The 25,773-nt window shown below is 48.3% G+C and overlaps 1 protein-coding gene across 1 annotated transcript in view; it reads right to left on the bottom strand.

Annotated features, from left to right (window-relative positions):
* UTP20 (UTP20 small subunit processome component) overlaps positions 1-25,773 on the bottom strand; it is a 1,390,303-nt gene that overhangs the window by 837,054 nt on the left and 527,476 nt on the right. The window contains exons 24-25 of the mRNA XM_069629877.1: positions 12,437-12,522; positions 11,860-11,985 (exon numbers count right to left, since the gene is read on the bottom strand). Coding sequence (XP_069485978.1) covers positions 11,860-11,985; positions 12,437-12,522 — 212 coding nt within the window. The remainder of the gene's footprint in view (positions 1-11,859; positions 11,986-12,436; positions 12,523-25,773) is intronic.

Here is a 25,773-nt window from a genome sequence, read left to right as displayed (position 1 = left end):
GCCGGAACCTTTGGAGGCGCCCTTGCCTCCGCCGCTCCGAAAGGGCGTCCGTCGTTGCAGGACTCCAAGGGCCCGGGCCGTCTCAGTATCCGCCTTGATGGCCTGAAGGGAATCGTCCACTGTCTTCCCAAACAGGTTGTTCCCGTCGAAGGGCATGTCCAGGACTCTGGTCTGGACGTCCTGCCGGAAGTCCGTAGCTTTGAGCCATCCACGACGTCGAAGGCAAACACCGTTGCCCAGCTGGCGGAATCCAGTGTCGGCGATGTCCGTCGCCACGGTGATGGCGTGGTCCGAGGCCACCTCACCTTCCTGCAGGATCTCAAGGGCCTCCGCCCTCTTGTCGTCCGGCAGAAAATCCAGCAGGGGAGCCATCTTGTACCAGAGCTCCCTGTCGTAGCGGGCCACGATAGCCAAGGCGTTGGCCGCTTTAATCGTCGTCGCTGCCGACGAGATGACTCTACGCCCCATAGTATCCAATTTCTTTCCCTCGCCGTCCGGCGGGGAAGTCGATGTGGAGGCCGCACCCCCCCCGCTTTCTTCCTGGCTGCCGCGGAGACGACGGAGTCCGGGGTAGGCTGCGCCCGGAGGCATAGGGGGGCCGTGTCCGGGACCCGGTACTTTTTCTCGTACCGGTCTCTTCTAGCTGGCGTCGTGGAAGGGTTCTTGAGGAGGGAAAGGCCCTCATCCCAAATGTCGTCCAACAGAGGCACTGCGAGGACCGTCTTCCTCTTGGCCTCGCGCCGCTGATAAAGGAAGCCTTCCTTTTTCTTCTCCTCAGGGCAGAGTTGGAAAAGCTCGGAAGCCCTGGAGATCATGGAGTGGAAAGATCCGATCTCGTCGGGCGGAGAGGCCCTGGTGGGAGGCGACGACGGAAAATCCTCGTCGTATGCCTCGTCGTCCGTACCCGTCGCTGCCGTGTCAGTCCCCGTATCATCCCCTCGGGTGGACGGGGAGGAGGGCTGGAAGGGGCGCGACGGTTGAAAAGGAGGTGGTGGATGGATCCTTCTTTTCTTGGTAGGGGGAACACCAGAAGGTCCCGGTTCTGGATCCCCCGACGGGAGAGGTTCCTCCGTCGGTAACGGTAGCCTCGTCCTTATCTCGGAGCATAAGGACTGTATGGCCAACAAAATGGCCGCCGAGTTGTCTTGCGGCGCTGGCAGAGGGGAATCCGACGGGCGAGCAGGGGCCCCGTCGGTATCCTCGACGATGTCGTCGTCACCTGCGTCGGGGTCCATTCCGACGGGCTGGCCTTCTTCCACGCCTAGGCCGTGGCTTAAGACCTCGATCAGTTCCTCTTCTGAGGTTGAGGCCGACTCTACGACGACGCCCTGCCCCCCCTTCTTCTTCCCCACGGAGGGTTTCACGGGGGTCCTATCGATGGGCACAAAGGAAGACTCCCTCCGAGGAGGCAGGGAGATTCTGGGCCCTGAGGTCGCCACCACTGGTGCAGCCACCACAGGCTGAGCCAGGGCCGCCGCGACCGTTTCGATAGAGGGCTTGGCCGGATGGATCAAGGCCTTCACCACCTTAGGTGCGCTCACCGCCTTATCCTTGAGGGAGGGGGCACTGCCACGCTCCTCCTCTGCCTTAGAGCTCGACCGGGGCCTCTCCAGGAGCTTCGCCGGGTGCTCGGCCTTCCTCTTACCCGACCCAGAGCGTTGGCTCGTGGTTGATGGTGCCGGGGAGGGTGCGCCCTGCCTGGCGCCCGCAGAGCCCGACCGTTCGGCGCTCCCGGTGCCAGCGGACTCGCGGTGCTTGGCCTTATGTTGGGCCCCCGTCGCCGGGGCGCCCTCAAAGGTCTTAGAAGACCGCTCGGATTTCTTCTTCTTCTCGCCAGACGGGCTCTTACCCTCCAGCCAGTTGGCGAGACGTTGATGGCGGTCCTTCATGGTCCGTTCCGACATGTTGCCGCAAAACGCACAGTCCTTCTCCACGTGCGTCTTGTCCTCATGAAGGCAGTAAAGGCAGAAAGAGTGTTCGTCCTCCTTGAAGACGTTCTGCAGCTGGCATCCAGGGCAGACCCTGAACAGCTTTCCGGGCGTCGAGCTTCCCTTCTCCTGGGCCATCTCCGAGACAGGGCCTGAGAAGCTTCTGGAGTCCTCCGAAGCGTAGCTCGACGAAATCTTCACCCTTGAGGGGCACAGATGAATCCGACACGGGTCCCCGTTGATCGGATGTAGGATCGGTGGAGCTTGAGGCTCTTTTGACCGAAAGAATCGAAGTTTTTTTGTGAAAAAAGCGCGAAAAAAAGCACTAACGCTCGAGAGCAATAGCACGAGGATCCCAACACATGAACGTGCGGTAAAAATCTGAAGATGGCTGCCAGAGGCGGTGCTTAGGTAGAGGGCAGTCATTGGCTGTGGTCAGTATGACGCAGAGACCAGTGATTGGTTATTACTACGAAAGACAGATCAGAAACGAAACTGATACTGGTTTTTTCTTTACCGAGGATTCCCAGCCTGACGACGGGGAATATTCATGAGCATGTGAATCCATGCCAGACCCCATGCTGGAGAAAAAGGTAATTCCACACCACTCTATTTTATGCATTATGTTCTTTCACTGCCTGAAAACTGTAAAGTGTATACAATGTTTAGAACAATCACAGCCAACTGCATCACTCTGGCCAACCTCCATATAAGCTTTCGGCCAATCTGTGCCATCGCTGAAGGGGCCAAGCCGACACGTGAATCAGTCAATCCACGACCACCGATAGGAACAGACCAGCTCCAACTGCAAGGCCACATACACCACTTTTGGTTTTGCCTTTACACTTGCCGCATCATGCTATGAGAAACACCTGATACACTTCAGAGGCAAGTCACAGCTTCACACATGGTAGAATGGCAATTCAAAGCATTCATACATTATGTTACAACTGTATCTTTTTCCTAACAAAAGTAAATATCAGCCACTTTGCCGAAAAGCAAGAGATTTAATAGACGTTCAGCAACTGCCCTGTCGGTTATTAATATTAGAGAAAGCGGAGATGGAAAAGATTGGAAATTTAATTGTTTGGTGAAAAAAGGGGAAAATAAAATGATTGCATTAAAAAAGGGTTTCTTGTTATCCTGGGGATGTGCTGATGACTAATAGGGATGGCCACACATGATGCCAAGGAGCATAAACTAATGGTTTGAGGGAGAATATTAGAATTAACAGAAATGAAACAGGAAATGGTTATTATCTCTTAGATCTTAGGGCATAGAAGTTAAAGTGTAAAAAAAAAAGGCAAGCTGAGTGTTAAAAGAGAGGAAGATTAACACTAGTTAGGGAGGAAGAGGCCCAGATTTTAAGAGAAAACTTTTTAAATAATGTGAAGACAACAAGCGACTGATGTACAGTAGTTCTTCGTCTCCGACACCAAGAAGAGAGGAGAGGCGGGGGATGTGAAAAGCAAAGAGGGGCTGAGCTGATAGGTTATTACACTCTGGGCAATTAAATAGAAACGTAACAAGTAGTGAAACAGTATTTTAGCAGATTTCAGTAGACAGGAGTGTAATACAATGATGTAGAGATGCAGAATAAATCAGCAGGAGCAGTTGAAATTCCATCCTCTTGATCTAAACCTTCAGGGACCTGTACAGGTAAGTACCCTTTAAAGTCACACTGCAATAGTATGAAGAGCTGGTAGAAGGCCCCCCCATAGGATTAACCAGTTATGGGGGAAATGCACATCCAAGACTCAGAGGCCACAGGAAGAAAGGAATGGAAGCAGGATTCTAGTCAATGTAAGTCAAGGGTGAATCGCAGCAGAAAGGGACTTGCAGAAACCCAAGGAGTAGATTTGCAACTTGCAGTCCTTTCCGAAGAACTCACCTTGACGTAACCGTAGAACGTAGCGGAATACTCCAGAAACCGAGAGGCCTGAAACGAATCATGAATCTCTTGACCAGTTAATGGTGTGTGCGCAGATGACAGAGCACAACTCATGGGACACCAACATCCACTGAATGAAGGATATATGTGAGGTTGTGCATTTCTGGCTGCCGCTGCATCTTCTCCTGCACACGGACACTGGGCATCCGTACAGCAAAGGACCCATATCTGAGATGACATGCATTACTTACTGTAAAAGCATTTCTGATAATTTTATCTGCTTAGATTCACATGCTGTGCATATGGTCCGACATCCAGTGGTAACCACAGAGTATTGCATCTCGTCTTTCGGGGGACCGAAAGGGGACGTCGGCATAGGCGTGTCTGAAACACTATCCCTATCGTGACGTGTGTAGTACCCAAGATCCCTCACGCGCCGAGGTCCCTCTGATTGTATTTTTTCTGCCATGAGGGAGCCCAAGGCTATAGTGAGTGAGTACATGAAGAGAGAAAGTAGTAAGAAGTCTATGTTCCTTCCACCCCGAGCGGGGAGGCAGGGAGGGCGCATGTGAATCCAAGCAGATACCGTAAAAGCATTTCTGATGATTGTAAGTAATACATGTCTTCTGATGCTTGTTAATCTGCTTAGAATCACATGCTGTGCATAGACTAGCGAGCAGTACCCGGAGTTGGAGGTGAGTTATGAGAAGGAACAGTAGAAAAAAGATGTCTTAGTACTGCTTGTCCCACCTGAGAATCAGACCTAGAATGAGTGTCTAGGCAATAGTGATTTGTAAAGGTGTGTACTGAACTCCAGGTTGCCGCTTTGCAAATTGACTCGAGGGGAACATTTGCAATGAATGCTATGGATGCCCAAGTGCCTCGAGTAGAATGTGCTCTAGGCTTGAAGGGCAGTTCTCTCCTAGCAAGAGTGTAACATAGGGCGATGCATTGGACAATCCACCTTGATATTGCTGATTTAGAGACTGGGTCCCCTTCTCTACCAGCTGCCACTGAAACAAAGAATTGTTTAGTTTTCCTCAGTGGTTTAGTTCTATCCATGTAGAACATGACTGCCCTGTGCACATCTAGTGTGTGAAGGCTTCTTTCGGCCATGTTAGTAGGTCTCTGGAAGAACGTGGGTAGTTCGATTGACTGGTTCACATGGAACTTTGAAATAAATTTCGGCGCAAATCTGGGATGAGTGCGCAGAACTACTTTATCTTTGTGGACTGTAACAAAGGGGTCCAAGACCGAGAGGGCCTGTAGTTTGCTAACTCTTCTGATAGAAGTGATGGCTATTAGAAAGGCTGTCTTGTAAGTCAGGTCTTTCAGACTAGCTTTATGCATAGGCTCAAAAGGGGGTCCCATGAGCCTAGTTAAAACCACATTTAGATCCCACCCAGGGGCTGGGTGAGTGATGGGGGGATGCATTCTTTTAACCCCTTCCATAAAGGCTTTAATCACAGGTATTTTCCACCACAACACCTTCTGCTGTGACGTGGTGTAGGCTGACAACGCCGCTAGGTGAACCTTTAAGGAATTGAAGACTAACCCAGAGTCCAACAGATGGGTTAGATATAACGCAATGTGTGAAGGCGAGCAATCGGTGGGATTGACGCCCTTGGAACTGCACCAAATGACAAAACGTTTCCATTTGCTGGCATAGCAATAACGTGTTAGGCTTTCTTGCCTCCCCTCAGTATGTCCATGCATCTTTGAGGGAGTTGCAGATGTCCAAACTCTGACTTCAGGAGCCAGGCTGCTAAGTTCAGAGTTTGTGGGCATGGGTGCAGAGTCTCCCCCCTGTCCTGAGACAACATGTTGTACGGGCAAGGCAGCTTGATTGGTGGGGAGAGGGACATTTCCATCAGGTGCGCGAACCAGGGTTGGCGGGCCCACATGGGAGCCACCAGAATCATGGTGACTGGTTCCTGGTGCATCTTGTGCACTATCTTGTTCAGAAGGGGAGTTTGGGGAAGCGTAAACAAATTTCCCCGACCAAGTTATCCAGAGACCGTTCCCCCTTGGATCGGTTCTGGGGGTACCTGGAGGCGTAATCTGGTCATTGGGCAATCTCCTGAGTAGCGAACAGGTCGATCTCTGGAAACCCCCATTCTGCGAAGACGTTGGATGCAATGTCTTCGTGCAGACGCCATCCGTATTCTTCTGGCAGAGGAAAATCTCTGCTGAGTACGTCTGCCAGAAGATTGAGTTCCCCTGGAACATGTTGGGATATCAAGAACATCTTATGTTTGAGAGCCCATATCCAGATGTTTTGGGACAGCTTGGATAGCGTTGGAGAGTGAGTGCCCCTTTGCTTGTTCAGATAATACATTGCTGTTGTGCTGTTGGTTAGGACCAGCACTGTCTTCCCTTACAGTTGCTCCTGAAAGGCTTTCAATGCTTTGAACACCGCTAGTAGCTCCAGTAGGTTTATATGGTTGGACGCTACCTGAGGGGACCACACTCCTTGCGCTGTCTGTTGAAGCAGGTGAGCCCCCCACCCTGTGAGAGATGCGTCTGTCGTGAGAGTGGCTTCCACTGCAGGGGTGGTGAAGGTTTTCCCCTTCAAGAGGTTCTCCCTCGACCACCACTGCAGAGAGAGAACGAGGGCTGGCGAGACAACTAACAGATCTTCCCATTGTCCGCTGGCCTGACACCACTGGCTGTTGAGCCACTCTTGCATGGGACGCATTCGCAGCCGCGCGTGGGGGACCAAGTATATGCATGACGCCATCATTCCTAGCAAACGCATAGCTTTGCGTACCGTCACCTTCCGACTTGCTACATACTGAGGAACCTGAGAGAGCATGTTCTGAACCCACTCGCTGGAAGGGAAGACTAGACCGTCTTCTGTGTGAATTAGAGCCCCCAGGAACTGTTTTACTTGGCTGGGGACTAAGCTGGATTTCTTTTCGTTGATCGAAAATCCCAGGCTGAACAGTAGGTCTACTGTCTTTTGGGTGTTCGAAAAACAAACGTCAAACGAGTCCCCCGTGATGAGCCAATCGTCGAGGTAAGCGTAAACTGGAACTGAAAGTCTGCGCAGGTGTGCTGCTGCCACTGCCAGGACCTTGGTAAACACCTGTGGCGCTGAGGCTATGCCGAAGGGTAGTACCTTGAACTGGTAGTGTTTGTCCTGAATCACGAACCTTAGGAATTTATGCATCTTTCATATCTAATGTTGTCATGAAGCCCCCTTGTTTTAGCAATGGGATCACCTCTTGAAGTGTTACCATGCAAAACTTCTGGGGCTTTATGAACTTGTTCACTGGGCGCAGGTCTAGAACAGGACGCATGGTGAGATCCTTTTTGGGTACAAGGAAGTATTATTGAATAAATACCCTCGTTTACAAGGAAGTATATTGAATAAATACCCTCGTTTACCTGAAGAATCGGGACGGCTTCTATGGTGTCCTTTCCCAGCAGCGCCTCCACCTCTTGGACCAGGATCTGCAGATGTTCCGGAGAAAGGCGTCGATGTTTCGGCTGTCTGAACTGTGGGGGTCGGGCGAATTCCACGCAATAACCGTGGGCGACCGTCTTTAATACCCACTTGTCTGAAGTTATCCCCTCCCATGCCTTGAGGAAAGATGTTAATCGCCCCCCGACCGGGGAGACATGGGAGGGGACCTGAACTTGGTGGTCATTTCTGACCCGAGGTTGACGCACCTCTGGAATTGGAGCCTCTGCCTCTATTCTTTCCGCGCTTCTGACCCCTATGGGGGTAGTAAGTGGGGCTTGCAGCCGGTTGACTTGCGTTGAAGTTGCCCGTGCCGAAATTATTTAGAGCGGTGCAGGCTTGTCCTCGAAAGGACCGCCGAGAATTGCTGCTCCTCTGTGAAGAGGGTTTTTGGGAAATCTGGTGCAGCGACTTAATAGTCTCATGCTCCTTTTTGGCTGTCTCCAACGCATCGTATACCGCCTTCCCGAAGAGGCTGGCCTCTTCTATGGGTTTATTGATGATGGATGCCTGGGTCTCAGGCCTGAAACCCGACGTGCGCAGCCACGCATGTCTCTTTAGGAGAGTACCCTGTGCGAGAGACCTGCCTGCTGTCTCTGCGGAGTCCAGGGTATTCTTTACAACATTTTGATTGGCAAGTTTACCCTCCGAGACAATGGCGAGAAGCTTGGCTCTGGTTGGTTCCGGAACCTCCTGGAGGCCTTCCTGGAGTAGGTTCAATTGGGCGTCGACGTAGCTTGCCAGTAACGTTGTGTTATTGGCAATCCGGACGGTATAAGCAGCAGCTGACGTGACCAGTTTGCCTAAAGCATACAACCTTTTGGACTCCTTGTCCGGGGGGACTCTCCCGTGGCAAGGGGAACCCCTGCTCTCTTGCGAGTGTTGGTCACCACCAGCGAGTCTGGGATTGCGTGCCTTTTGATGTAAAGCGGGTTGGTGGGGGAGGGCCGGAAGAGTTTTTCGACCCTTGGGTTCACAGCCCTCGTCTGAGCGGGTGTGAGCAAAGAAGGGGCCAGCCGTCTCGTTACAGAGCTCAAGAGAGGGATAGACTGGCTAGCCGGAGGCTTGTCATTAATAATGTTTTCTGCGAAATCCTGTTCAGGCAGTGCCTCAAGCGTGGCAATTTAAAAGAATTCCGCTGCTTTTTTCAACGTGTTGTTGAAAGCCATTTGATCATCCACCGGGGGAGCCTGCCGAACCAGTGTGGATGGGTGAGAGTCGAGGCAAACGATATCAGAATTGTGATCGTCCTGCTGGGTGTCCTCCCAGTTGTCCGTTGCGCCTTGATCTTCCCCATAATTGTCCAGAAAAGAAGTCTCCTCTTCTTCTGTATAGATGTCTCTATACGTGTCCTTCTGGACATCTTCTTGATAATCAGCATAGTGTTGAACATCTAGGTGCTGGGCAACTTGTGTATGAGGGTTAGGGTCTACCCGAGCTTTTTTCGGCGGAGGTTGATCAGAAGCCCCGAAAACCTGCTGCATCCGATCCATATACCCCTCAAATTGCTCCGTGGTCCACTTGGATGACCCAAATGGACACAGCTGAGCAGGAAACTGGTCCTCCGCCCTAAGGCGTTCAGAGGATCTCCTCAGGGTGCTTGAGAGGGGCATCTGGCTCTCTTCGTAAGAGTCCTCAGGATCGTCTTCCAAAACCGTGTAAAACCTTTCAGCGGATTGGCCCATAACTGTGGGCGAAACCGGTACTAGGCCCACCGCCGTAGCAATCCTGTTGATGCTCTTACTGATAGTTACCGAATCTTCGGTGGACAACGCCTCCGATGATGGCTTCCCGGGTAGAGCCCTAGTTAGAGGCCTACTCGTAGTTTTCGGGCCTGCACGGGCCTTGGAAACCTTGATACTCGTCGAAGTGTCTTGTTCAGAAACTTCAGTGTGTGTAGTTTGGGGAGTAGCGCCTTTGTTATGTTTATTAAGCCCAGTCGTCATGCGCTGCTGCGGATGCGGGGAAGGCTTCGGATCAGATCGATCCGATGGCGCTTGCGCCTTCTCCGACGTCGTCGAGGAGGGCGCTTGGGTTGTGTGTTTTGTGTGGTGCGATTGTACGCCCCTGTCACCTGTCAGCAAGACCTGAGTCGAGCCTGGAAGGGTCGGGGACGGGCGTGGCGGCTCTAGAATCGTCTGCCTCAAGGTCTACAACATCCACGTTGGACATTTGGTCATCCGATGTACCCCCGTCACTCTCGGCTGGTGTCGCGGCAGGGGAGGGAGGCTCCACGCGTGACATACCGTATGCGGCCCACAGCTTCAACCGGCGCTCCTTAAGGGATTAGATTTAGGAGTTTATACGCCGAACACCGCTTTAGTGCTCTAGGGGGAGACCAGCGTACACAAAGTGTGCTCGTCTTTCCACGGATATCTGACCCTTCACAGAGGGCAGAATCTAAATGGAGTCCTTTCCATAGCAGAAGGGAAGGGTGACCAGACCAAAAAGGAAAGAAGTGGAAAAGAGGAAAGACATCATAGCAGTATGGCAAACCCCGAGCCCACTCTCCCTACTGTGTAGGCCGGCCAGAAGGCCCGACCACGTGGCGGTCCGAACGCCAGATCTTAGGTGCCGGAATCCACAGCCGTAGACGGTTCCCCCGTAGTCTTCGTCGAAGATGTTCTTGATAGACGAAGTGACTTAACGGGGATTAAACCGACAATTCGGTAAGATAAACAATGTCTCATGAAGAGCTCTGCTATAGGGTGACCAGTTATCTGGGTGGAAAAAAACAATCTGAGGGACCTAGGCGCGTGAGGGATTTTGGGTACTACACACGTCACGATAGGGATAGTGTTTCAAACACGCCTATGCCGATGTCTCCTTTCGGTCCCCCGAAAGACAAGATGCAATACTCCGTGGTTACCACTGGATGTCGGACCATATGCACAGCATGTGATTCTAAGCAGATTAACAAGCATCAGAAATCATGTTCCATCATCTACTACTGGCAGCATGACCATATGCTTTCTTTCCCGTCCCACCCTGCTTTGATAGAATTTAGTATTCTACACAGAGTGTTAGCCCCTTGCCTTCATGCTTGGTGCTCCCCCTTGACTTGTAGAATTTCCTTGTGTGTTAATATTTGCATGCACCAAAGCATAAATATGAATGCAAGGAGGATTAGTGAACTCGCAGGCTATGGCCCCAAAGTGTTCATACTCTACACAAGTCATCCCTTCTCTAGGGCTGCAGACCTCTGCGCTCTAAGTCAACATGATACTGAGGACAACAAAATTACCTAACCTGATTAGCGCGTTTAGCTGTGCAAATCAGTGGGGACACAACACATGAGCGACGCATGGGAAGCCTACAGGGTTTGATAAGGCACACAGAGAGAAGGCATTCAGTTCCCTAGAAAGATAGGAGAGTGTTGAAGTTTAGTGAGGTGTAACACGAATAAAAGGGAGCCCATGAAAAAAGCTCAGAATTACTACAGGCGCCCATGAAGGTGACCGCATGACGTAAGGGCAGAGGCATACAAAACACTAAGTTACAACAGACACAGTCTTCTTAATTATACCCAAGAAACTGCAATTCTTTTAATACATCAGACTTTTACCATATATGTCGAGGAAAGTTAAAAGTGGGAACTTTGCTTTATGGTCTTTCCAATGAAGATTTTCCATCGAAGGTAAGCAGCATCGAATTTTATCCATCAAATTACTATACATAAAGTGCAAAGTGTAAATGCATCGAAACCCTTTCATCGAATAGGGTTTCGTTACATAAACACTCGCATTTTTTTGCATGGAACTTCAATGAAACATAACGTTACAGGGAGCTGTCCAGTGCAAAAAACTATTTTTAACACTGGACAGTTCCCTGTAACTTGCAGTATTTATTTTTAATTTGAGGGATCTCCCCTCCAAACTCCCCTCAACCCCCAGAGGTCCTCCCCCTGTAATCCCCCACACCAATCTCCATTTTCAAAATGTAACCCGTGTCCAGTGCTGAAATCTTTAATGTATTTCAGCACTGGACAGCTCCCTCTAAATTGTGGTATTTATTGTTTAACCCTTGCCCTAACCCTTACCCTAGCCCTAGCCCTAACCCTAACCCTTGCCCTAACCCTAATTCTAACCCTAATCCTAACCCTTGCCCTAACCCTTAACTAAAATCCATCAAAACCCATCGAAATTCATTCAATGAATATGCTTTTCGATGGAAAAGCATTTCAATGAATACATTCCGATTGATATGAATTTGTTGGAAATGAATTTGATGTATTCGTACAGATACCGGAACTTTGGAGTGCCAAGCCACTCCGATATGGGTTGACTACGGCACACTTTTCTGCAACACTGGATTGGGAAAAGAGACCCCAGTGTTATAGGCCTGTGGAGGTAATTCTGGTTAGTAGACCACTCAACACATTACAACAATGATTGTGGTGGGACATGTCGCCTTTTCAATTATACTGCTGTAGCCATCAAACATTAGCTTGAATTCCAGCTTTGCACTGTCCTTTCCCCAGTTTCTTACAAGCCCACCTTCAAAAAGTGTGCCTGGCAAAGCCTTATCAATCACAGAAAAACAGTTCATAATCAATGGTAGAACCTCCTGCAAACCTCATAAGCACTGGAACAAGTTCTGGCCGATGCTCGTCTTTCACTATTGTACTTTCCTCTGAAATGCTGAAATGGACAATTTCTTCCTTGAAGCTTTTGTCTTCTAATAACCGTTGCAAATTCTCCCTGTGGTTAAAAGAGAGCACCAGACAATGTTACTTCAGTAAACCTGGAAAAAACGACAAGCAGCTACCCTATTATATCAAAACTATCACTCAATTTCAGGGCAACGCGAGTTACAGGCATTGTTCCACAAAGACACTGCATAGAGAATGTTCCCCTTATGTGCTTCTATACATTAACAGCTCACCAAGCAGCTTGCTACTATCATTCTCCCTTTGGAAGGCAAGCACCATAGGGGACAGCCTCAGCCAAACTCTGCATCCTATGTACAGTATTTCTTGAAGAAATGTCCTCCAATCAACCAAATAAAATACAACCTTTGACATTGGGCGAATAACAGTACTGGTAAACGAGGCCGCTGATACCTCGAACAGAGTAAGAGAACAGCAGACGAGGAAAGGGTTACACATACTAGAAAATGGAAAAGTGTTTGGTGAAATGATTCTGTGTTTACCTGTATGGCATCAGGTGTTGATGTCGGTACGTCATTACGCAATCCAGGGCAACTTTCTGTACATTCTGATCCTGATGACACAGCAGCTGCAGTAAAGAACCAAAGAGAAGAATGTCTTCAAAAAATGAAATTTCACGCTTTTCAGGATTGCAAATCCCAATCATGGAGGCTCACTCTGGTTTGGAAAATATCTCCTCTTATATATCCTAACATTTAAAATGTGACGACCAGGCTTATTTTGCTGTTAGTTGACACCAGCACTAGTTTCTGGATGCGCTCGCTGAAAGATGACCAAAAGGGTTCCAGTCAGGCTTCTACAGCTTGGCTATCATTGCTTTCCCTTGGTGCTCTGTCAGGTCTGGGCTGAGAAGGTATCCTCAGAAGAGAGCGGTTCACACAGTAGTGAGGGGTATGGCGCTCAGGGGAAGTGAGCAGCGTGTGTAGGTATGACTGTTCAGAGGAGAATTGCCTAGCATTTCGGTGCTGGACTGCCCAAGGGCAGGACAAAGACTGATATGTTTGGGATATTTCTTCTCTGTGAAAGATGGTGAGCTAAAGACTCTGGGTAAGTCTCTCGTTACTAGGACTAATGTCTGGCAGAGGGACTCCCAGGACCCCCCCTTGTTAATTTGCATATTTAAGTAACTTTGGGTCTCACCCTAAGTTACTAGGGGAATCCAGACGTCGACCCCTTGCTCACTATTCTTAGAGAGGCACAGATCCACCCTACTGATGAGGTCCAACCAGACCGAAACACGTGTCTGGGGTTTCTGTTGGTACTCTTGTTCAGAGGAGAATTGCCTAGCATTTCGGTGCTGGACTGCCCCAGGGCAGGACAAATACTGATATGTTTGGGATTTTTCTTCTCTGTGAAAGATAGTGAGCTAAAGACTCTGGGTAAGTCTCTCGTAACCAGGACTAATGTCTGGCAGAGGGACTCCCAGGACCCCCCCCCCCCCTTGTTAATCGGTATGACTGTAAGGGCAAGGCTTGGGAACAAACAGCCATCTTTTCCTTTCTTCCTCAACTAAATTCCTTAAGAGAATGGGTCAGCCCCATTCCAAGACGGCGGGGCTCATCTCAAGACTGATTGGTGGAGAGCCAGCTGTGAAGTGGAATTGAATCGCCAAAATAATGTTAAACTGCCTTTTATCCAAGACCTGGACTAAGAAAGGTCACAGTTTACAGAAACGATAGAGAAAACGGAAGAAAAAGAAAAGAGATGCACAGAAGATTTGGAAATACAGGAGGAACTCGGAGCTGTCTAAGAGATAAGTTCAGCAATTCTTCAGCATATTTAGTATACTGTGTATAGTTCTTAAAATAGCATAAAAAGTCATAGATGGCAGTGTATAGCACTTAGAAGCATTAGGTGTAATTATTCCTCTTAGCCGCTGCAAAACTGTTTGGGACGGTTTGCTGTTAGGCAAAGTGTAGTGGTAGTTCTAGACCACAGCAGGCACATGAACTTCTTGTACACACCGTAGTGCTGGGCAGAGAAAGGAGAGGCACAGTCTGCATAGAGAGAGTGCAATCGTCGCAATCGTAAAAGCGATCATGATCAGGTAAATTAACAGAATGCTTTTTTTTTTTTTACCCTGGCCTGGTTAGAGGAAAGCACCCAACATCGTGAGAAGCACGTGTAAGATGCTGTGTGCAAAGTTAAAAGTTATAAAATATAAGTTACAGTTTCCCAGAACTGATAGTCTGAAGGACTGATCAGTTTCACCATAACTGAGAAAAAGGCAGGGGACGTGAAGCTGAAGGTTTCACTTCCCTGTAAAAAGTCAGGAAATATTCAGAAACAAAAGCAAAAAGTTTGGGGGTCCATAGAACTATGGAGGGAAAGTTGTTAAAAGAAAAATCTTTCCTAACTCTGTCACAAAGGTTTAATTAGAGATGGGGTGGTTAGGAAGGGTTCCCATGATCACAAAGTGTCTATGATGCACACACCATATTGATGACTGTGGGGCAGCAAATTGGGCGCGAGGTTGCAATTTAATATACATCGAGTATAGGTAATTATGTATGGGAGATATTACTTTAGTGTTACTCTTGGTCTAGAAATTGATACATATTAGCTTGCATGCGTGCATAAATATAAAATGTTAAACCCACCAAATAAAAAAAACATACACTCACAATAATACAAAGACATGGGGAATTCAGGAGTCCACAAATGAATCAAAAACATGGTAGTTGTGGCTCTTTTGTAAAATACACTGACTTTTAAACTGACTTTGCCAGGTTTTCAGAAGTCAGGTGAATGGGTAACTTCACAACCTTCGTGGTTAGCACCTCCACAGTGAATCTTGAGTAGCAGCAACATTCTGGTTTTTCCGGGCATGGGGGTGGGGTTGACTGAAGAAAGAATTAGTCATCTAGTAAAAAGGTCAGTTTGCAAACAGGACAAAGATTTAACAGTTCCGCAAGGGAACAGATGTAATATCGCTCATTGCATTGAAGTGGCATAGAGGGGGTTGCCCATCTACTTAGGCTGGCAATAAAGATGAGGCCAGGGTGTCCGGCGGTCAATTGTTTTTACAGGTTGAAATTACACGCTGTAAGTGCTCAACTGGTGGTTCCATAAATTAGTATGTTAAGAGGAGCCACGAGTCTGTGGCAAATGAGATCGCAATAAGTAGTTCAAAGAAAAACCTGTTTATTCAAGCCTTCCTCGTATTGCTAAAATATTCAAGCAGCCATGTGCAAACACACTTAAGGTTAAAGGCCATTGGCCGGTTATTGCTAGTAATGAATTATGTGTTTCAATACAAATGTCTAACCATGTGCTGATGCCATGATCTACTACGGACAAATCATATTAAGAGGCGTGTTGTGAATAGGATTTGAAGATGACTAAAGATAAAACTGGCCAATTAAAACGTAGGAATTGGGAAAAGGTGGGATTTCTTTGAAGAAGTTTTTGTCCAATCATGTTTGGGCAGTGGATTGCAATAAAGTATCTGGATGTGTTTTAACTGTTGCAAAATTGTATAAACGATATGAACTGATGTGGTTTGTTGGTAATTCGGTTAGTTTTGTCCTGCAACACCATCCAACTGCTCCCCAGAGAAATGTCCAATAAGCTTACTTTATGAACAACCGTCTACTCACTTCTTAAGTGGTGGGCCTGTTTGGGTTAAGGTGATTAAAGGCCATTCCGAACATTAGTTCACAGTCTTATCCGTAGACAAGTACACCACACTGATATACTGAAAAAATCATATACCAGTAACTTTCTTTCTATGGATTCTGTGGCAGGTTGGAATAAGGAGTTGGATACGTGGAGGACATTCTGTACTTGCTTAAATGTACATTACAAGAATAACACCTATCTCTCCCTATTGCTAAAGAGAATTCCTTGCCTATCTAAAGGAGCTATAGGTGCTCATCAGATGTCGGGAAGTTCAAAGTAAATATTTCTCCAATCCAAACTTGCTCTATCCGACGCTACCACTAATTTTAACTAAAGTAAATATGCCAAGAGAATGTCTTCTCTTCCCCTAGTCTTTTGTTCTTCTGGGATAATATTTTTATGTACAGGTTTCTTTTTGGCTCTTATACTTCTTAGCATAATCTCCTTAGATAGTCTTTCTTAATAACTTTTGTAGTTCTTCAGAAGGACTCTTGATTCTCGTGCTTTCTGTGGCCCTAGCTTTGAAGTACTTTTCCTTCCAGTAGTTCCTCACACTCTTGTTATCATATATATGTTCTTCCCAGTCTCTTTGCTCAGGATTTCCTAACTTGTGCTTGTCTTTCTTCCCTTGTAGGCTTTCTTTGCCATGGGTTCTCTCTCTGAGGCTGTCAGCCCTTTTATCTGGTAAGCTTTATCTCGTCTTTCTCCTCATGTGTTTCTGGGTTGTACTTTCTCCAGCCTCCTAATTTGCAGATATAGGGTGGTTTCCTTTCCTCCCAGGGTTTAATTTCCATGTCTCTGTTGGCTCCCCACCTGGGCGGGTTAAATCCCTCTTTTAGATATGGGTTACTTCTCTTGTAAGCTACTTTCGGCGATGCTATCTCTTCAAGTGACACCGGTCTTCTCAGACTGGGAAGTTTGTTATCGACTTTCCCAGGTTTCGAATGTTCCAATCATTCAGTTTTATAGTGTTGGTCTCATCCTTAGGACTGGGACGAGTTTCTTCATGCATATAATAATTCCCCCGCGGCCTCCCGCTATTCCCAATTCCCCTGGTCTTTACGTTGTGCAGGAAAGGGATGCAGGGCTTGGCTCACACTCGGGTACTGCTTCTCTCTCTTCTCGTTGACCAGGTTGGCGTTTCCAATACCTTGTCAGCTGCCTGCCTCCCACAGACACTAGCATTGAATACCGTTCAGGCCTCCCGTCTGTGTAGTTTTGGTACTGTCCCTCAGACGTCCTGCCCACCAGTCTGCAAGCATGGACACGCCACTACCAGGTACTTCTCTTCTGTTCCTTTTCGTACCGCTTCCTTTGAGGTTGCACATGCCGGGCCTCCGGCATATCTTACTGTGTTTCTCTTACTCTTTGAAAGACACAGTATACGCGGCCTTCACACAGCATGATAATGTCAGGGGGCTTCCCCCGCACATAACACTCTCTTTCTGCTCTGAGTTGTTGCAGTGAAATACACGTCTCCGGCTAAAGAGACATCTTCCCTTTCTCTTCCACATATGTTTCTTTTTGCATTGTCTTCAGCCAAACAAAGTTGGCACACCACTCTTCATAGAAGATAGTCCCATATATGCAGCTATGGAAGCTGACTTGGGAGTTCCTCACAGGGAGCTCCTCACAGGAACGGGAGTCCTTGTCCCTAAAGGGGGGGGTGTTAGGGAATGTTTGTATGCAGTACCCTGTGGGAACACTACTAACAACTATGACTATAGGTATAGGCAACCCAACCTTTGGTATAAGCTTGTACCACACAGATTTGGGTAGCGTGTTGAGCAGCCAGGCTTATCTCAAGAGGGGAAATGTGAGCTGTAGTGGAGTTACACAAAGATTCACAGTTACAAGTATACAAATAAACTCTTACACTCAAGGTTTCTTGGCGATTCGGACCTGCAGCAGTGCTTCACCGGGCAAACCAATGGTCCAGGAGTTGCAGCAGCCATCCTCTTCAAGCTCTTCTTTGGTTCCTTCGTCCAGTGGTCGACTCTGCCTTCCAAGCCAAGATATTCTCCTTTTATTCAATTCTCTCCCATTCATTCCAGCCTAGCTGCCACTCACCCAACAGGGTGGCTGTCCTTTGCCGGACAGTCAGCCAGCCAACCAATCATCACAGAGTGCATTTGGGTCTCCTAGGAGACTAAGCACAGGGAGTATCGGGCACCTCCCTCACTTCCTGCCTACCCCAGACACTGTGGAGCCAGAGGCGGGTTTCACTCCTGAAGCCCGCCAAAGGCGAATGAACAAAGAGACCAAACCTGGTTTGGCGAGCAGAGAAAAACTCGAGAAGGACCTTTCCACAAAGACACGGCGAAAAAAGAAGACCGGGGACCATTTTAACAAAGGAAGCTCAGGCGCCATTTTCAAAAACATGGCTCCCGCAATTAAACGTTACCGGAGCTGCGAATAGTTCGCGGTCAGGGTGAATCATGGTAGTTAATTACAAAACCACTGCCACCAGCCATTCTGAGAGGAAAGGGTAACATTGTAATATCACATGAGCGTTTAGACACAGGGGATACTAAGTAACCCCTCCAGCACTCTATTGTAAGATAGGGTGTGCTGGGTCTAGCAAGTACAATGCTAAGTAGAGTCAATTTCACTCTACTGTTCTGGGAACCAGTAGTTTATCCTAGAGAAGGTATTTAAACCTTGGGAAATCAAAAAGACTTCCCTGTGCCACTGCACTGAAGGTGCTGTGTGACAATTGTAAAAGATGACGGCTATGGAGTTTGTTGGACTCCATAACCAAAATGAAACAGAGGTAAAATTCACACAAAAATACATGAGTGGGAAAAAGGGTCACACTCTCGCCAGGTTAAAAAAATCAAGTCCTCAAAATCCAGAAAAGTTGCTGGGGGTATCTAAGTTTAAGGGAATTAGCTAGGGGCCAAGTCCTACAAATTAAAGTGGGGGGACTCATCAACAAACGCAATGGGATGTGATGTCGTCAGAAATTAGCATATGATGCTGAAATATGCACATTTCATTAAATTGGCTTTGCATAACCACCCAAATTGAACAGGATGAGTCGCATTTGCCTTTCATAAAATCAACACACACAAAACCAAAAGAGGATATTTTGTGCTAATAATCTTTTTGAAAACTTTAAAAAGGTGTGCATGTTTACAACTCCAACAACCAATACCAATATTTTCCCTGCGACTTGCAGTACCGAAATGGGACTTTTCACCTTTAGTTGTTTGTTATTTGTCATCAGGTTATAAAGTGCAGTGGTGAAGTGCCCGGGTTTGATCCCAGAGGCCGGCTTTAATTCATAAATTCACAGAGGACGTTCCATTTTTATCATTTTAGCTGGGGGGGGGGGACTGAGCCCACCCTCTGAGTAAAGTGGGTGGACTCCGCCCCCCACCCACGTGTACCCTTGACTTGAGCATGGAATTAGCACATTTTTGAGAATTCTCCCTAACAGGGCGGGGTCTCTCCCAGTGAGGTCCCACTTGCCTCAACCCGAGGGAGGGTCTTGCAGAGCAAACTCCCCTCCCGAGTCTCACAAGGGGAGTCTCCCTCTGGGGGAGAAGGAACTAATAACTGCGATTCGTCACAATTCCCATTCCAGAGATTCCTCATCTAGATTGATATCCTCCAAGGCAAGCTCTTCTTGAAAAACTGCACCAGGGGACCTGACCAAGGAGGGCGACCCTCATCTTCTACTCAGGATAAAATGCTGCTTCTGCATAAAGTCGCCCACACTATGACCTATATGTGATGTTCCGTTATAAAACGTATCGAGTGCAGCACTCGCCCAAAGGCATTGTGAATCTAGCAGCATTTGGAAGAGGGCTAACAAGGGAGACCACCGAATTAAAACAAAGAAGTCTTCAAAGACTGCCTAAAAGACAGGTGGCACTTTATACTACAAAGTGCCAAGGGAAGAGAATTCCAGAGTTTAGCAGCAGCTATGGAGGAAGCACATCCGCCAAGGCAGGAAAAATGGACATGCGGCACCAGAACCAAGCAAGCCTGGGCCGAGAGCAATGCCTGAGCAGGAATATAAGGACGAAAATGTGCCTGCAAATATTCCACGCCTATACACTAAAAGGTGCGGTGAACCAGGCAAAGAGATTCATATTGAACTAGCTTGACCACAGGGAGTCAATGCAGGCAGCGAAGAACCAGAGTAATGTGAGCATGTCTAGGTACTGGACATGGCAAATCTAGCAGCCGAATTCTGTAAAACCTGAAGTCGCCGGAGGAAGTAGTCCGGTTGCACCACAAAAAGAGCATTGCAATAGTCCAAACAGGAAAGAGCAAGAGAGGCCACCACCGGTGCCCTAATCAGGGTGGTATGAACGGAAGAACATTGCGCAGAATTTTAAGCTGAAAATAGCCTTTCTCACAAACATCACTGATCTGATCCCCAGCAGACGGAGTGGAAGAGATTTTAACCCTTAAATCCTTCACCATTGAAACAGGAGGAAGGAAAGGACCAAGATAGGAGGGTCAAAAGGAGGGAGTCCAGAGAACAGTGACAGAAAGTCCATCATAACCGCCATTCTTTCGTCCCAGCACACTCAGCAGTCTGTCGAGCGAAACGATTTCTTGTTGCGCCACTAAGCCAGTTACCAAGGCATTGGGTTTCAAATGCTGCTGAGACTACAAGATGTCCATCACGGACCCACATTAAAAGTTGTGCATGGTGTCTGCGTGTGAACAACAATGTGAAGCAATGTAGCTTGCGTCAATGAATGAACCCGAAAGGACTCAAGGAACTGACCGCTAAGCTGGCCATCCATCCTAGAAGCCCCCTGCTCTGTGCCTATTCTAATCAGAAGTGTAGACCGAGTAAACCACCCCTAAAAACCTCTCAACCAGTACAGCTTCGGCCTCATCAGCGGCCCCCCACATTCCACTGCACCCGTGTAGGCTAAGGACGTCCCACAGTCGAGTTGCAAATTAGCCTGGTTCCTCCAACAGCAACTGTTGGTGCCGGTTTTTGACGCTGGAGCTTGTGATCAATGCGTCGACCACCTTGCCCGAGCCGAAGACATGTGCGTATATCCCATAGTCCAGCACTTGGTTTTTTCAGGGCTGGACCTATTGAAGATGGCGAGGCTGTCCCTTTTGGCTTAGAACTCCTTGTGTACTACGGACAAGCTCCTTTGCCAGACCTTTTGGCCGACAAGGTTGACATTTTGAATTTGGCATAGGGTCTAAAAGATTCCAGTGGTCTTGACACTTCGCCTAATCTGGAGATGCTAAATAAAGGAAGGTCGCTGAGATAGCAGTGCCTTGGGGCACAGTCAAGCCACTAGTGAATTACCAGAACAGATCCTGAAAAGGGGCCCACAGATGGAGACCACATTGCCTTTTAATGCAGCTGTTGCTGATCCGGAACTAGCCCTGCGGCAGAGTCGTCGTCCTGCTCTCCCGCTTGCAGAGCTTATAAATAAGTATAAAGCATCCACAGTTAATTTGAGGTTGGCGTATTCTCTTCCGCTAGATAGAGAGGGAAAGAAGATGGCCGTTCTCATCAAAAAGGTTTTTGCCTCAGGGAGCATGGCCTTGAAAGCTATTAAGATGGATTTTCAGAATCCACCCTAGGGGTGGATCCTGAGCGGGCAACCTACTACAGTGAACAGGCTAAAGACACTGATGTCTAGCCAGACCCAATCAAGGTAGAGTAGCAGCGTTGTAAGGCTTAGACACAGGCAGGTATGAGAGAGGTCTAAACTACAGTGGCCTTTAGGTTCTTAGAAATGCAATCAAGGCCCGGCTGCAAGGTAGACAAGGGTTTAAACACTTCTGGGATGAAAAGCTTGGGTTTGTAATAGAGGACTCCACCTGGTCTAGAATATACGAGGTTCTCTTCTCTGGCTCTTTGTATACTGCAGCTATGGAACACAACTTTAAGATCCTTCATGCATGGCATCTCCCCCCCCCGGTCAGGCTGTCTGTTTCGGGGGCTATTCCCCCTGTGCCCTAGGGATTGCGGCCATCAGGGTACATGGTTTCACCTGTGGTGGAAGTGCCCGTCTGTTCAAATCTACTGGTTGGAGCTTCTGAGTTGGATCAAAGACATAATGGGTTTCTCTGGGGCCAAAGGTGCCCTGGAAATATTGTTTGGTGTTTCAACCTCAGAGGACTCCTCGGGTGGCTTCCCGCAGGCAATCAAGGGTATGTTGAAATCTGGGAGGTTAGCTCTGACGCAGAATTGGAAAGGTAAGCTAACACCATCCAAACCAGAGTGGTTGTCTAAATTGTGGGTGATATTTACCTATGAGAAATTGTCAGCGTTGGCCGATGACAAAATGGAAACCTTCAGGCGGGATTGGACTCCGGTTCTGCTACATGGAGACTGAGGCTCTGAGACAGTTTTTTTGACGCATGGCTTATTAGCTCGTTTCCCGTTGTCCTTGGGCCCAGGCTCTCAGCCACCCGCTGAGTTTGCTGGTAAATTGGAACCCTCTTGGGTCAGCAAATATATGATACATGATCTCTTATCTATGTTTTCGTTTTCCTCAGGTTCTACGGTTCCATTCTGTACTCAGTAACTATTGGGGTGGGAGGGGGGGGGGGGGGGGGGGGGGGGTTTGAGGGTGGGGATGGGATGGGGGGGGAAGTGGTGTACTCCGGATCTTTTTCTTGTTGAAATTGTGCTTTGCAAAAGTATCTGGTTTTCGGTTATCGCAAAATGTTCAATAAAAACTTAATTGAAAAAAAGAAATGCAAACAATAACTTCGACAAAAAAAGAATGCAAGTAGTGATGCAGTAGAATAAAACCAGTTCACAAGAACGATTCCCTAACTTTGCAAGTCCAATCCCTGTGATGTATGAGGCCTTGTGCCCAAGAGTCACAAAGGTTCTTAGGAGATGGGACAGATGTAGGAGGAGTTCTTGTGGTGATGAAAAAGTTCCAGAAGATATTGCACAAAGTTACAGGTCAGTAAAATAATATTCATATCTTTTAGATACAAGGTTTTTGATCTGACAATCTAAAGGCGATGTAATGGAATTATTGTAAGGTTTTTTCTAAGGAGAACAGGGGGATGTGAATGTGTTGTAATTTTCCCAGATTACTAGTTTGGTCGACTGGGACACGGGGGAGGGTTTTCGCTGGAGGTAGGTTTTCCCGCCTTTGGATCCAGTAGAAGGTGCCCAGGAGCAGCAGGCGTAAGGATTCCTCTGGTCGGTTCTAGGAGCAGAGTGCAAGCCTTTGCGAAGAAGAAATTGCTGAAGGCACCGATGCAGGCCTCTTCAGGACACTTCACCAGACGGGGGAACGCAAGCTCCAGTGATGGCTACCACACACGGGTGACAGCAGGCGTCTTTCCTGTCATTTGAAGAGGACCTTCCAAAGCAGGATCCCTCGATGCTGGGATGCTGAAATTCCGCAGGAAGGCACCTTATCCCACAAGCTGGCTACCACCGAAGTTCCAGTGACGAACGCGGAAGGATGACGATTCTACCGAGGTAGCCAACTAGAGAGCTGGTCACTCCACAGGGTGGTCCAGGGACACTTCTGAATGCTCAGGGCGGTTGGATCCTCGAGAATGCATAAAGACTGGTTGGTCCCGTCAGTCCAAGGATTGAAGCACTGTAGAGGGCCTTCACAGATCAGGTAGTCAAGCAGGGCTTCACCGGACCAGTCACAGAGAAGGATGCTGGGCTTCTTTGGGAGTCGTCCACGGACCTTCAGTCATCTGCCCTTCTACACAGGATACTTTGATCAAAAGGTAATCGGAAGAAATGGCTGCAGGAGTCCTCTTCCTGTCATACATCCTGATTGGAAGCAAGTCCAGGCACACCAATGGTAAGGTTCTGCATCATTCAAACAGCCAGCAATGGTCCAATCGGGGACCATTGTGGGTTTTCCTCATGCCACCCACCCAGACTCTCTTGCACCACTAATGTGGAGTGGGACCAGACAGTCCCACCCAATTCCTGGGCCACACACACAAAAAGGCATCACTAGCCCGCAATAGGTGCAGCTTTCCCAGACAAGTGCATGACCTTATATGGGAAGAAGGCCAAACAACAATATGACCAAGGAACAAGCAAAAAATCTCATGGCATGGCCATTTTAGGGCACTAGTCACATTTAGTAGCCATACGCGGTAAATGCGAATGTGCACACTATAAAATAATGCAAAAGTGGTAAAAATGTATCCGCTACCACAGCTTGTCTTTATGCACTGTTGTATAGTGCTTGTCAGTGTATGCATAAGCTGAGAGAATGTTGGAGTGCTAATGTGGAACGTTAGTGTGTGAGTGTATGTTAGGGTTCCGTCCAGTGTCAGTTGAAGTGAAGACAGCATTGGGTGATGGGACCCAGTGAGTTCCATACTTAACAGCTTGATGCAACTTATAAATAATAAAGCTTATGTGAAGAAACTACAGAAGTGTACATAAGGTACATCATTTCATGCACATATAAAACAAACCAAAAATCCCAAGTGTAAAATACTAGGGGGATACAAACGTATCCCAACTGCACGGCATTGCAAGATGCTGTGTGCTCTGTTAAGGTTGCCCAAAAGGTAACCAGGTAAAAAGACAAAGGGAAACAGTTTCCCCCATTACTGATAGCCTGAAGGACTGATCGGCTTCCCCATAACACACTGTGTAAAAAGGCCAGTGCAGTGAAGCGGAGGGCTTCAGTTCTCTGTAAAAGGCAAATCCTTGAATGGGCCACCAATGATCTAAGCCAGGTAAGGGAGAGGTCAGGACTTTACACTTACACAACCCTATGATTGGGGTGGCCCCACCTTACTCCGGTTTCTACAACAGCCACTTCAAGGTGTTCCCAAATCTGATAGACCCACTTGCTTCTAGACTTGGTCCAGTCGAGGAAGGTCCAGGGGCCACAGGTGCATAGGTCACTTTCAGTGTCAAGATTGGGTCTGGCTAGTCATAGATTCCAGGCTCCGGCGAGATGGTAATGGAGACTGGATAGCTGAATACGCTTGGCACGACAGGGTCAAGACCTCCACGGAATGGGGGACATTAGTCATAGATTCCAGGCTCCGGCGAGATGGTAACGGAGACTGGATAGTGGAATACGCTTGGCACGACAGGGTCAAGACCTCCACGGAATGGGGGACATTAGTCATAGATTCCAGGCTCCGGCAAGATGGTAATGGAGACTGGATAGCTGAATACGCTTGGCACGACAGGGTCAAGACCTCCACGGAATGGGGGACATTAGTCATAGATTCCAGGCTCCGGCGAGATGGTAACGGAGACTGGATAGCGGAATACGCTTGGCACGACAGGGTCAAGACCTCCACGGAATGGGGGACATTAGTCATAGATTCCAGGCTCCGGCGAGATGGTAATGGAGACTGGATAGCTGAATACGCTTGGCACGACAGGGTCAAGACCTCCACGGAATGGGGGACATTAGTCATAGATTCCATGCTCCGGCGAGATGGTAATGGAGACTGGATAGCTGAATACGCTTGGCACGACAGGGTCAAGACCTCCACGCAATGGGGGACATTAGTCATAGATTCCAGGCTCCGGCGAGATGGTAATGGAGACTGGATAGCTGAATACGCTTGGCACGACAGGGTCAAGACCTACACGGAATGGGGGACATTAGTCATAGATTACAGGCTCCGGCGAGATGGTAATGGAGACTGGATAGCTGAATACGCTTGGCACGACAGGGTCAAGACCTCCACGGAATGGGGGACATTAGTCATAGATTACAGGCTCCGGCGAGATGGTAATGGAGACTGGATAGCTGAATACGCTTGGCACGACAGGGTCAAGACCTCCACGGAATGGGGGACATTAGTCAGATTACAGGCTCCGGCGAGATGGTAATGGACACTGGATAGCTGAATACGCTTGGCACAACAGGGTCAAGACCTCCATGGAATGGGGGACATTAGTCATAGATTCCAGGCTCCGGCGAGATGGTAATGTAGACTGGATAGGTGAATACGCTTGGCACGACAGGGTCAAGACCTCCACGGAATGGGGGACATTAGTCATAGATTTGAGGCTCCGGCGAGATGGTAATGGAGACTGGATAGCTGAATACGCTTGGCACGACAGGGTCAAGACCTCCACGGAATGGGGGACATTAGTCATAGATTCCAGGCTCCGGCGAGATGGTAATGGAGACTGGATAGCTGAATACGCTTGGCACGACAGGGTCAAGACCTCCACGGAATGGGGGACATTAGTCATAGATTCCAGGCTCCGGCGAGATGGTAA

This window comes from Ambystoma mexicanum, chromosome 12 (genome assembly GCF_040938575.1).
Source record: "Ambystoma mexicanum isolate Mex_15411 chromosome 12, UKY_AmexF1_1, whole genome shotgun sequence".
NCBI lineage: Eukaryota > Metazoa > Chordata > Amphibia > Caudata > Ambystomatidae > Ambystoma > Ambystoma mexicanum.
This window is presented reverse-complemented; position numbering and strand designations above follow the sequence as displayed.